General features: G+C 46.7%; 1 protein-coding gene across 2 annotated transcripts in view; it reads left to right on the top strand.

The window, feature by feature from the left end:
• ncln (nicalin) overlaps window positions 1-13,367 on the top strand; it is a 59,162-nt gene that overhangs the window by 22,673 nt on the left and 23,122 nt on the right. For both annotated transcript variants that reach the window (XR_005457954.1, XM_038776925.1), the window contains exons 3-6: window positions 686-830; window positions 4,427-4,521; window positions 5,321-5,401; window positions 8,300-8,403. Coding sequence is in view for 1 of the 2 variants with exons in the window: in XM_038776925.1 (XP_038632853.1) it covers window positions 686-830; window positions 4,427-4,521; window positions 5,321-5,401; window positions 8,300-8,403 (425 nt within the window). In the remaining variant the exon portion in view is untranslated. The remainder of the gene's footprint in view (window positions 1-685; window positions 831-4,426; window positions 4,522-5,320; window positions 5,402-8,299; window positions 8,404-13,367) is intronic.

Here is a 13,367-nt window from a genome sequence, read left to right as displayed (position 1 = left end):
GGAAAATGTTATGTTGACCCTTCTGAAGTTGGAACTCGGGCAGGTTGCTCTGACAATAGGAGTGAGTTTCAGTCTGCATCGAATAATATTCATTGAATTTGCTTGGCTGTGCTAGATTCTTAAACTGGGCACCAGTAATGGCTATTTCCAGCACTAAAATCCCTCACATTTGAGTATAAAATTTACAAAATCTTTTACTAAAATTAAATCTATTCCTTCAACAAAGTTGCTTCTAAAGCGATAAATGAAACTGAAATGCATGCCTCGCATTCCATAGTTTGTCTAAGGAAATGTTTTGCAATTTGTGAGGGAAAATTGAACGTTGAGGCTTAAATGTCAACTCTTATTGGGTATAATTGTGTAGTTTTCTTTTAAGAAGCTTATTGACCTCTGAGGTCCACTTCTGGATCAGTAGGTAAGGGTAGAAACAAGCCATAGAGGCAATGAAGGTACCCGATGTGCATGGTGTTCACTGATCCCAGTAAGGACCACAATGTGATGCTGCCTTTGACTCGCCGAGGGCTACTGATAGATAATTTCTGCTCCTAGTTTCCGCTGCATATTCTAGCATTAGTGACTACATTCACGAGAGACAAGGAAATTCATTTTCAGGTGGCAGAACTTCGCATTTTCTCTAATTTAACAGTGGATGCTCAACTGGCTGACTTTTTTTTAAAACTTGCAGCAATTTATGGAGATCGAGCCAGAGCTGTTGGCAACAGAGACAATTGTGCCAGTATACTTTGCCTTGGAGGATGATGATCTCTTGTCAATACACGAACAAACAAACTCGGCTTCTGTCTCGCAGGGCACTGCCTCGGCTGCGGAAGGTGAGTTGAACCATTGTTGTCTGTTGAGTGAAATATGGCATCTAGAGTTACAGCCGTTTGTGCACATTTATCTGTTGATCTTCTGACAGCCAATCTAATGCTCTGGAGAAATCCTCTCAAATGGTCAAGTTTTATTTCACACTGGGAGGAGAAATGGATCCATTTGAGTCCTCTTTAATCTCCCGTGACTATCAGTGAACTATCTGTCTTGTTACTACCTCCCTTAATTGGCAACTATAAAGTGTGTTCAAGCTGTGCTGTGCCAATGCTCCTAAAGAGCTGTCCAGACTCTAGAACACTAGGGGATATTTCTCCAAAATGGGATGACTGAAGCTGGAGGAGAATTAAATATGTGCCATGCCAACTGTATCAGCATGGTCTTGATCATTCCTATTTTGTTAATGTCAGTGCCCCCTCTCACTACCACTTCATCTTACAGCTCAAATAACTAATTTTCAAGCAAGCAAACTTTCAACATCATCAGATGTTTATGAGAAATCTTGTGTCTCAGCACCAGAGGTTCCCGTTGTACCTGATATTGAATCAGGAGAGTAGGCAACTACACTACAGCAATCCGTTGATGTTGTCTTATATCACTGGCTTAAACCTTGAATGGTTTACAATCAGCAGCAGAGAGCTTTGTGTCAAATTCTCTCCTTAACCTCAATCCCAGATTTTGTTTTTCAGTAATATATATTTCTGGCAGTAGTTTTCAAATCTATTTGGAGGAACACACTTCAGGACTCCAGGAAACCTTGGCGAGCTTCATTGGCTGGCTCCTTCCCTTTGGGAAGTGTTGATATACTTCAGTACCCTCAACTGATAGAAATCTTGAAATGTTTCTCGATGCCTTATGCTAATTTCCAAAAGATAGAATCTGGCATTATCATAGTATTAAATGTATTCTGCAACTGAAACAACAAAGCTTGCTAGAAGGATAACAGATGCAGAATGATAGAGGAAATATGGCATGGTGGGCTAGAGGTGGCCCTCATGACACCTGTCACCACATCCATCCCCACTACCAATCCGTGGGTCCTACTTTGAAAATCTCTGGATCACAGGGACTTAGTGGCCCAGGTTGTGAGTATACTGACCGTTCTCTATTGGTTCGACTACAACTCAAACTGATTGAGCAGTAGTCTGCCAGGGCCACATTTATTGCCCATCCATCGTTGCCCTGAGTCGGTGGTGGGACCACTGTTTGAACTGCTGCAGTCCTTGTGATGGTGATACTACTTCTACAATGGCTTTAGGTGAGAAATTGCAGGATCTTGATTGAGTGGTGATGACATATAACTGTCAATAACCTGTGACATTGCTGCTCTGGTCACTGTAATGCACTTGAATAAGAAGGCACAGGACAGAGCGCAAAACTCTATACTTATTGCTGTTCAATTGGTACCTATTGGAAGAAAAGCGACAGTGGTGCTGAGGAGGGAGGTTACTGTTGGTATAGCTGTTGTGGGAAATATTATGATACATGTGTTAACTGCTGGTGAGGTTGGGGTTAAAATAATGCAGTGTAAAGGGAGGACATAGTGGTATTGCCACTGCACTAATAATCCAGAGACTGAGAGTAATGCTCTGCGGACCTGCGTTCAAATCCCTGCATGGCAGATGGTGAAATTTGAATTCAATAAAAATTTGGAATTAGAAGTTTAATGCTGACCATGAAACTATTGCCGATTGTCGTAAAAGCCCATCTGGTTCACTAATGTCCTTTAGGGAAAGGTATCTGCCATCCTTACCTGGTCTGATCTACACGTGACTCCGGACCCACAGCAATATGGTTGACTCTTAAATGCCCCCTACAATAGCCTAGCAAACCATTCAGTTCAAGGGCAGTTAGGGATGGACAGCAAAGGATTCTGACAAGTGTCATCCATATCCCATGAATTTTTTTTTATATAGCCAAACGACTACCACCTCAAGCATTGATTTATTTAAAACTCAAGATATGAGCCATTTCAGAGCAACATAAATTATTATGTTGAAGTGTATGCCACAGAATTACTTTATTCATGGTTCTTTAATTGCTCAAGAAATAGCCAATACTGTGTTACAGTACTGTTACAAAATTGTAGCTAATATTTAACATTTTATGGCTTGTTTGCTTCCTTCGTCTCTGGTTTTTTGCCCAAGTCTTGACGTGGCAGAAACTAAATATTGAGTTTGATGACTGGGTACGGTAGATGTTGACAGTTCACCTCTGGAACTTGGGTTCCAATCCAGTCCCCACCAGCGCGACAAAAATACCCCCCTCTGCTGGTGGTAGGGACTTTTATGTGAACTGATTTGGGGGAAATCAATCCTGTACCTGGTAGTCATGGCTTTACAGCAAAAAAATATGTTCCAAGCTAGCAATCTGATTCAAAGGTCACAGGAAGGTTTCTCTAGGAAATTAAAGTGTTACGCTCATGTAGTACTGCATATGTTTTTGAGGCCTGAACAGAATTTATTGAGGGGAACATCAGGTTCTGATGATATTGACCTGAATGCTAACTCTGTTTTTCGCCACAGGTGCTACCTGGCCTGCTGAGTTTTCCCAGCATTTTTTGTTCTTACCACAGGGAGCTTTATTCTGTTTCTGAATTTGCTGCATTTTACTTGGGAGGGCTTGATGCTAATTAATGCTGGTCAAATGAAATGAAGAAGAATTCCGTTTCTCAGCACTATTGTCCCTCATAATGTGTCTGGAAAAGAAACCTAGGTGAAAGTTCTCACTGTGTTGATCAGCTTCAAAATCAGACTATTGAGTTTCTTGTCTCCCAAAATCTTTGAATCCTTCTGGAAACGGGTTCCACAGGTGCTGATCAGCCCTCGCGTATCTTGCTGTTTGACCATGTGGAGCCTCCTAGCCAAGCCCAATGAAATCCTTATCTAAAGTGCACACAGACACAGCAGGACTCATTGAATGGCAGACAGGAGCAGGAACCCCGGCTGACTTTCTTTACCCTTTCCTAACTGACTGTCACGAGATGAATTCTAATGCCCAACCAAGGTCCCCAAACTCAATACAGGGCAGGAATTGGGCATGGGGTATTCTTGTCTACAAAACTTAAATGCAACACAGGGCAATGTCTTTCTTTGTTTTTCACACTAGCCTAGTGTCAAAGTCCGTTGGAGACTTGATGTAAGTATGTAGAAATAAAGACACAATCAACCTTCCATCCGTCAGCGAGTGCCATTATTGATAAATCTCTACTTGAAGCATTAGCCTATCCTGTCTCTCAAATTCTGATGGGCCTGTTGAATACTCAGAAATGTTTCTGTTTTTAATAAATATAACATAATTTGTTCTCCGTTTTATGATTAGTATGTCAGTAAAGTATATAATGTATGCATCAAATTTCATAAGTTATCCACTTAAAACTGTAGAAAAACACCTAGTCCTGCCAAGCTGGAGCAGTCTCAGCTGTATTTAGGTCTGTTGGCGATGGGAGCAGTTTGAAGCATTGGATTTTTATTTTTATCCCCCATGAAGCATTGACACCAAAGGCCTTGTTGGCAGTACTGTGTGTACTGTGACAAAGTCAACTCTACCAGTACGTTGAATGCATTGAATAAAATCTATTTGTTCCTCTCCTCCTCAGTCCTCCTGCACACAGCCACAGCCAATGGCTTCCAGATGGTTACAAGTGGGGCCCAAAGCAAACCTATTAGTGATTGGTCAATAACCAGCCTTGAGGTAAGTTCAAATAATTATTTTTCGCTGTGACATTGTGATGATTGTTAATGGTTGCAGCTGGTTCTACAAGTGAAGACTGCACAGGTTCACAGGCATGACCCTTGGGCATTTAGCAAAAATGAAACTTTTTAAACATCGGAGGGAGAAAAAGACATGAAATTTAGTGTGCAGTTTCAAATTTTGATCTTGCAAATTTTGAAGAAAGACTCTTGAGTGCTTCACCCCCATTTCTGGCTTCAACTGGTTTTCAAACTGGTCACTCTTATTGAGCAATTAGCCTATTCCCAGGCAGCCTTTTACCTTCCGCCCAATGGGAGCAGGTGTTGTAGGAGTTGCCATTCCGACCAGGTCATGGCTGACCTATACCTCAACTCCGTTTTACCCGTCTTTGCTCCAGTGGGCTTTGTGTTATGGGAATTGGAGAACCAAACATCACAGGGTAGCAAAGGGATGCGAAGGCTTTTAAAACCAAAATATGCTGTTATCTCACTTTTTGTGATTTGCGTTAAGTGTCTTCTGCTGGCTTCCACCTTAACTGTCTCCTGGATTGTGAGTGGTTGCTCTTCATAAAGACACCTGAGTGATAATTTAATGCTGAATAGTGCAGTGTGAGGCAATGGAGTGAACTGTCTTTGGCTATTGGAATCATTCCTGTGCACAGAACAACTCCTTCCGTTAATGGTTCCAAAATGTCCATTTAGTTGATGAAATGTTTTTGCTTCTCTGCTGGGCTCATAAAAGGAATTTAGCTCCTGAAAGTGTGAGGGCTTTACATTCCATATTTGTGTTGTTCCTTCAGGGCAAATTGACTGGTCTGGGTGGAGAGGATCTTCCCACCATTGTAATTGTAGCACACTACGACTCCTTTGGAGTGGCTCCTGTAAGTACAACCTTGGTTAGTCACATGATAATTAGTATTGTTAGTGGCTTTTTTAACCTACTTTGTAATTTTTACTGTCACAAGGATTTAATTGAAACATAATCATCATACAAAGGTTTTGTACTACAGCCTGTTAAACTATAGCAAACACTAAGGGTTTTGCCATTCCAAACTTTGAAACATCAGAGCATCACACAACTGCACAGCTGCCTGGTGGATAAAAGAACTACCTGGTGCAGCACTAAACCATACTGTCTACACTGAGAGCTGATCTCAGGCAGGGCTTGGTAAGGTAGCACGGTAGCATTGTGGATAGCACAATTGCTTCACAGCTCCATGGTCCCAGGTTCGATTCCGGCTTGGGTCACTGTCTGTGCGGAGTCTGCATATCCTCCCAGTGTGTGCGTGGGTTTCCTCCGGTTGCTCCGGTTTCCTCCCACAGTCCAAAAATGTGCATGATAAATTGCCCTTAGTGTCCAAAATTGCCCTTTGTGTTGGGTGGGGTTACTGGGTTATGGGAATAGGGTGGAGGTGTTGACCGTGGGTCGGGTGCTCTTTCCACGAGCCGGTGCAGACCCGATGGGCCGAATGGCTTCCTTCTGCACTGTAAAATCTATCAAGGTCACTAAAGGTGAAGTTATTAATCCTGAGATGAAGGGGTTGGACAGGAGCAAAATCCTGCCCCAGATCCTTTCATTCCTACTGGGAAACGTTCAGATGTGGAAATTAGGGAAGAAAAGTGTTGTACTTGGCGAGTAGATGTTTTCTGGTTCTCAAATAGCTTGTTAGCATTTATTCTAGGCTTGGATGTATAAAATGACAGCTCGGCAGTTTGCCAAAGATCTTCTATAATAATTTACCCAAAAATGAATAAATGTTGGACACAAAGCTGGTGAGATTGAGTAGTACTTGGAAGTGCATGGCAAAATAAGGCTGAGTCAGCACTGCTTCATCAAGGGGAGGCCATGCCTGACAAATCTGTTAGAATTCTTTGAGGAGGTAATGAAGAAGTTCAACCAGGCAGAGCCAATGGGCGTGATCTATTTGGTTTTCCAGAAATATAACATGTAATCTTTATTAGTGTCACAAGTAGGCTTACATTAACACTGCAATGAAGTTACTGTGAAAATCCCCTAGTCCCCACACTCTGGCGCCTGTCTGGGTACACAGAGGGAGAATTCAGAATGTCCAATTCACCTAGCAAGCACGTCTTTCAGCATATGTGGGAGGAAACCGGAGCACCCGGAGGAAACTCACGCAGGCACAGGGAGAACGTGCAGACTCCAACAGACAGTGACCCAAGCCAGGAATTGAACCAGGGGCCCTGGCGCTGAGATGCAACAGTGCTATGGGTGGCACGGTAGCACAGTGGTTAGCACTGTGGCTTCAGAGCACCAGAGTCCCAGGTTCGATTCCCGGCTTGAGTCACTGTCTGTGCAGAGTTTGCACTTTGGTGGGAAGAATAAAGGCGCTGAATATTATAATATTATACCAGGGTAGTATGGTAGCACAGTGCGTAGCACTGTTGCTTCACTGCTCCAGGGTCCCAGGTTCGATTCCCGGCTTGGGTCACTGTCTGTGCGGACTCTGCATGTTCTCCCTGTGTCTGCGTGGGTTTCCTCCGGGTGCTCCAGTTTTCATTCACTTGTCCCGAAAGACGTGCTGTTAGGTAATTTGGACATTCTGAATTCTCCCTCTGTGTACCCGAACAGGCGCCTGAATATGGCGACTAGGGGCTTTTCACAGTAACTTCATTGCAGTGTTAACGGAAGCCTACTTGTGACAGTAAAGATTATTATTATCATTAACCACTGTGCTACCGTGCCGTCATGCTACCGTGTTGTAAATAAGATAGGATTCCATGGTTTAAGAGGCAGGATATTGGCATGGATAGAGGATTGGCTGACTGGCAGAAGGCAGAGAGTGGGGATAAAGGGGTCTTTTTCAGGGTGGCAACTGGTAACTGGTGTGTGCCGCAGGAGTCAGTGATGAGGCCACATCTACTCACGATATACATTTGATCTGGAAGAAGGAACTGAGGGTATTGTTGCTATGTTTGCAGATGATACAAAGATATGTAGAGGGACAGGTAGTGTTAAGGAAGTGGGGAGGCTGCAGAAGGACTTGGACAGGTTAGGAGAGTGGGTAAAGAAATAGCAGATGGAATATAATTTGGAAAAGTGTGAGGTTATGCACTTTGGTAGGAAGGATAGAAGCATAGACTATTTTCTAAATGCGGAAAGGCTTCAGAATTCTAAAGCGCAAAGGGACTTGGGAGTCTTAGTTCAAGATTCTGTTAAGGTTTGCATGCAGGCTCAGTTAGCAGCTAGGAAGGAAAATGGAATGTTAGCATTCATTTCTGGGCGGCACGGTGGTGCAGTAGTTAGCACTGCCGCCTCACTGTGCCGAGGATCCAGGTTCTATTCCGGCCCCTGGTCACTGCCGGTGTGGAGTTTGCACATTCTCCTCGTGTCTGTGTGGGTCATTTAGAATATTGTGAGCAGTTTTGGGCCCTGTATCTAAGAAAGAATGTGCTGGCCTCGAGGGGTCCAGAAGAGGTTCACAAGAATGATCCCGGGAATGAAGAGCTTATCATATGAGGAGTAGTTGAGGACTCTGGGTCCGTTGTCGATGGAGTTTAGAAGGATGGGGGGGGGGTCTCACTGAAACTTACAGAATACTGAGAGGCCTGGATAGAGTGAACATGGAGAAAATGTTTCCACTAGTAGGAGAGACTAGAACCCGAGGGCACAACTCAATACTACTACATTTAATTGTGCTAAATAATTTTATATGCCATTTTTTTTAGTTCTTGAACTTTTTATATCTTTACAAATAACCTTGTGTGTGTAATAACTATTTATTTCTGTCCCTCCCATCCTATTTCTCTCCTGGCAGTGGCTGGCTTACGGTGCCGATTCAAATGGCAGTGGTGTAGCAGCTTTACTAGAACTGGCTCGGTTATTTTCAAAACTCTATACTTACAAGAGAACACATGCTGGGTGAGTGCAGAGAGGTGTTCCAAACACTCCAAATACTTGAGTATGAAACATTGCTGAAAGTTGTTCTGTTTAATTTTGCTTTTAGTTTATATAAATTTTTGTGAGGGCTAAAAGAATCCAGCACGAGTTTTCAGGATACAAAGAAATAACATTTATTTACAATAACATATATATATACAACAGCAGCAACAACTTCTCTTGCTGCCAAACTCCTCTCTCTCTGGTTCCAAACTGGCCAGCTCTATTTATGCAGGGTGTCTGCTAATGATTTCTCCGCCCCCCTCATTGGGGAAGCTCATACTCCCACAGGATTGTGGAATTGTCATTAGTCGCGAGCCAATGGTAAACAGACAGATTATAGCATCCTTCCCCCCCCAAAGTCCAAGGAATCTACCGAAGACCCTGGCGAAGGAGGGTGTCGGACTCGTTTTGCCGCAGGCCGGACACCATTTGCACGAGGCGCTGGATCAGGCGGCGTGTAACGAGATGGAGACCGGCACTTCCGTGATGAACGGCGCAACGGTTGTACATCCTCAGCCCGAGGATTTCCCCTCTGAGGTGTCTTGTGTCTCCATCTCGGAGTCCGAGTCTGCTGCCTCCGTCATCTCGGTGCCTTTATCTCCACGCGGTTCTGTCACGACCCGCGCAGGCTTTGAGTGAGGCACCAGAGGAAGATGGTGAGGAATACTTTCCATTGTGTCTGGTCTCTGCGGCTGTAGGAATGGGCTCCTGGGGAGGGCAATCTTTGGAAGGGATAGTCTTCTGGACCGAACATGGTCTACATGTTTGCGCTGGAGACGCCGCTGGGCTTGTACCTGGTAAGAGATAGGGCCCGTTTGGCGAAAGATTATGCCAGGGACCCACCAGCAAAATTCCGAACGAACACTGGGTCACCGGGCGTAAACTGCCGAATTGGCCGATGCCGAGAAAAACCATGACCCTGTCGTTCTTGTGTGCGGCGTACGTTTGCGCCAATGTCCGGGGAAACCATGCTAAGGCGGGTGCGAAGTCTCCAGCCCATTAGGAGTTCTGTGGGAGCTACCCCAGTCACCGCATGGGGGGTGGGTGGTCCTATATGAAAACAGAAACCGAGCCAGTCTCGTGTCCATCGACCCGGAAGACTGCTTCTTTAGGCCTCGTTTGAATGTCTGCACTGCGCGCTCCTCCAACCCATTTGAAGCCGGGTGGAGAGGGAGAGTGCGGATATGGCGTATGCCATTCATCTTCATGAACCTTGCAAACTCCTCACATGTGAACGGAGTGCCATTGTCCGTGACCAGCACCGAGGGGAGGCCATACGTACTGAGAGACAAACGCATCTTCTCGATTGTTGCGCAGGACGTTGTGCCTCCCATCTTATGCACCTCTAGCCATTTAGACTGGGCGTCGATTAATAGCACGAACATGGATCCTTTGAAAATGGCCGGCGAAATCCGCATGCAAGCGCGCCCAAGGCCACCCTGGCCATTCCCAGTGATGTAGGGGCACGGCCGGCGGAAGCTTATGATGCTCCTGGCAAATGGAGCAGTTTTGGGCCACCTTCTCAATGTCGGTGTCGAGGCCTGGCCACCAGACATAACTCCGGGCCAACATTTTCATTTTGGTCACACCTGGATGCCCATTGTGCAAGTCTCTCAGTATCAGCTCCTGTCCTTTTTCCAGAACAATCACATGCGTCCCCCACAAAAGGATGCTGTCTTCCACGCCGAATTCGGACAGCTTGGAGGAAAATGCCCGCAACTCGCCTGGGAGCTGTCTATGCTGCCCTCCATACAGGACTATGTGCCGAACCTTTGACAGGACTGGCTCTCTCTGGGTCCACTCACGGATCTGTGATGCCGTGACAGGCATGGTGTCCATAAAATTTAGGGTTGCAACCACCTCACCGGTCGTGGGGGTTGACATGGGGCCGGTCGATAAAGGCAATCGTCTCAGTGCGTCGGCATTCCCTATCTTGGTTCCTGGTTTGTGTTCCAGAGAATACTCGTATGCAGCGAGCAACAAAGCCCAGCGCTGGATCCGTGCGGGAGCAATGGGCGGTATTGGCTTATCCTCTCTGAAAAGTCCCAGCAGAGGCTTATGATCAGTCACGATAGTGAAGTGGCGGCCATATACGTACTGGTGGAAACATTTCACCGCAAAGACCACTGCCAGGCCCTCCTTCTCGATCTGCGCATACTTTTTTTCCGCTGCAGTCAATGTGCGGGAGGTGAAAGCTATCGGCCGCTCGGCCCCGTTCTCCATCTTGTGAGACAGGACGGCCCCAATACCATACGGGGATGCATCACATGTGACGAGCAACGGCTTTCCCGGATCATAGTGCGTTAGTAACCCAGAGGACGACAATTGTTGTTTTACCCGCTGGAAAGCGGTTTCTTGCGGCTGACCCCAAACCCAGGTGTGATTCTTCTTTAGCAGAAGGTGAAACGGGGCCAGCGTAGTTGCCAGATTGGGTAGGAACTTTCCGTAATAGTTTACGAGGCCGAGAAACGAACGAAGACGCAAAGCGTCAGTCGGGGCGGGGGCCTGTTGAATCGTGCGCACCTTCTATGCGACGGGGTGCAAACCTTCGCGGTCCACCCGCTAACCCAGGTAGACTACTTCCTTTGCCTGAAAAACGCACTTTGTGCGATGTAAACGGACTCCAGCCTCCGAAAAGCTTCTAAGGACAGCCTACAAATTTTCTAAATGTTCCTGCCCCGACATCCCTGTGATCAAAAAGTCATCCAAGTACACAGCAACACGCGGTAAACCTGTCAAAATGCCCTCCATAACGCGTTGAAAAATAGCGCAGGCAGAGGATACTCCAAAAGGCAAACGTGTATATTCTTATAGGCCCCGGTGTGTATTAATCGTTACATATGGCCGGGAGGCAGGGTCCAGCTCCAACTGTAGGTAGGCGTTACTCATATCTAATTTTGTGAGCGAGAGTCCGTCTGCAAGCTTCGCGTAGAGATCCTCTATGCGAAGCATTGGGTATCGGTCGAGTCGGGAAGCCGTATTCACTAAGTTTATAGTCACCGCACAAGCGAACTGTGGCATCTGGCTTCATTACAGGTACAATTGGTGCTGCCCAGTCAGCGTAACGGACGGGCCTGATGGTACCCAAAGTCTCCAAACGAGTGAGCTCCCCTTCTACCTTCTCGAGCAAGGTGTAAGGCACCCGGCGCGCCCAGAAATAGCGCGGCGTGGCTCCTGGTTCGACTTGGATACGGGCTACAGCCCCTTTTATTTTCCCCAAACCGGGCTGGAATACATCTGGGTATCGCCCTCGCACCTCAGTCAACCCTCCAGAAACTGTTTGGAGGATGTGCTGCCACTGCAACTGCAAATGGCGCAACCAGTCCCGACCCAACAGGCTGGGCCCATGGCCGCGCACCACGATAAGTGGAAACGCCCCTCCTGGCGTCTATAAACAACAGGAGTCATCGTAGTTCCTGCAATGTCCAATGGTTCCCCTGTATAGGTGGCCAACCTGGCCTGTGTGTCGGTTAATGTAAGGGTCTGTATACCCTGCTTGATGCGGTCGAATGTCCTCTGGGCGATCAAGGAGACCGCTGCGTCAGTGTCCAACTCCATCTCAAGCGGGTGACCATTGACCCGTACTGTCACTTTAATGGAGGCCACATGGGAGCTGCCACACAATGCAGCTGCAGGCAGTCATCCACCGTCTCCACGTCCTCGGGAGTAGTCGCCGCCGGTTCATCCAAATGAAAGGTACGGCCTCTGGGCTGGCCCCAGTTTTGGTCGGAACGACGGCGCCTCTGGCGCCCCCAGGGCCAGCATCCGCAACGGGGTCGGCGCCTACAAGTCTGACACGGACATGGCTCCTCGTCCATTGGTTCTGGAGAAGGCTCCCTTCAGGGAGGAATGTCTGACGGCCACTGGTGTCGATCCGGACGTCGCCTTGCCCAAGGTACCGCAGGGGTGCGGGGGGATGCTTTCGGACGGAAGGGGTTGCGCCCCAAGGCATGCACCTCCATTCCCTGTAGCTCCTGCACTCCTCGTTCTGCGCTCTCTTGGGACAATACTATTTGAATGGCCTGTTGAAAAGTCAATGTTGGCTCGGCTAACAACTTTCTCTGGGTGGCCGCATTGTTAATACCGCAAACCAAACGGTCGCGTAACATTTCTGACAAGGTCTCGCAATAGTCACAGTACTCCACAATCCTGCAGACTGGATAGAAAGTCGGCAAGGGGTCCTCATGGGGTCCTTTCAGCGGTATTAAACCGGTAACGTTGGACTATCGTGGATGGGGTTGGGTTAAAATGTTGCCCCACTAATTTCACAAGTTCATCAAATGTTTTGGTGTCTGGCGCAGCTGGGTACGTAAGGCTCCTAATCACCCCAAACGTATGCGGGCCACAGGCGGTGAGCAATATGACCACCTGGCGCTAGTTTTCGGTGATGTTGTTTGCCCGGAAATAGTAACGCATCCTTTGTGCGTACTGGTTCCAGCTTTCCAGTGTAGCATCAAAAACATCCAAACATCCATACAGAGGCATGGTGTAACAGAAAACAACTTCCAACCTGTGTCCAACAAAAATCCAGGGAGGTGGCTTCAGCAGTGTAGACAGCTATTCACTTTAACCCTCGTCGCCAGTTGTGTGAGGGCCACGAAGAATCCAGCACGAGTTTTCAGGATACAAAGAAATAACATTTATTTACAAATTAACATATACACACAGCAGCAACAACTTCTCTTGCTGCCCAACTCCTCTCTCTCTGGTTCCAAACTGGCCAGCTCTATTTATGCAGGGAGTCTGCTAATGATTTCTCCGCCCCCCCTCATTGGGGAAGCTCATACTCCCACAGGATTGTGGGATTGTCATTAGTCCCCAGCCAATGGTAAGCAGGCAGGTTATAACATAAATATATTAATGTAAATCATCTTCCGTTTATAAAGAATAGAAATGTAAATGTTTTTCTGATGGACTGTACATGAGCTGCACTCAACACACTG

The sequence above is a fragment of the Scyliorhinus canicula genome, chromosome 18 (assembly GCF_902713615.1).
Source record: "Scyliorhinus canicula chromosome 18, sScyCan1.1, whole genome shotgun sequence".
Taxonomy (NCBI): Eukaryota; Metazoa; Chordata; class Chondrichthyes; order Carcharhiniformes; family Scyliorhinidae; genus Scyliorhinus; species Scyliorhinus canicula.
The sequence above is the reverse complement of the archived record's forward strand: the minus strand, read 5'-3'. Positions and strand labels throughout refer to the sequence as shown.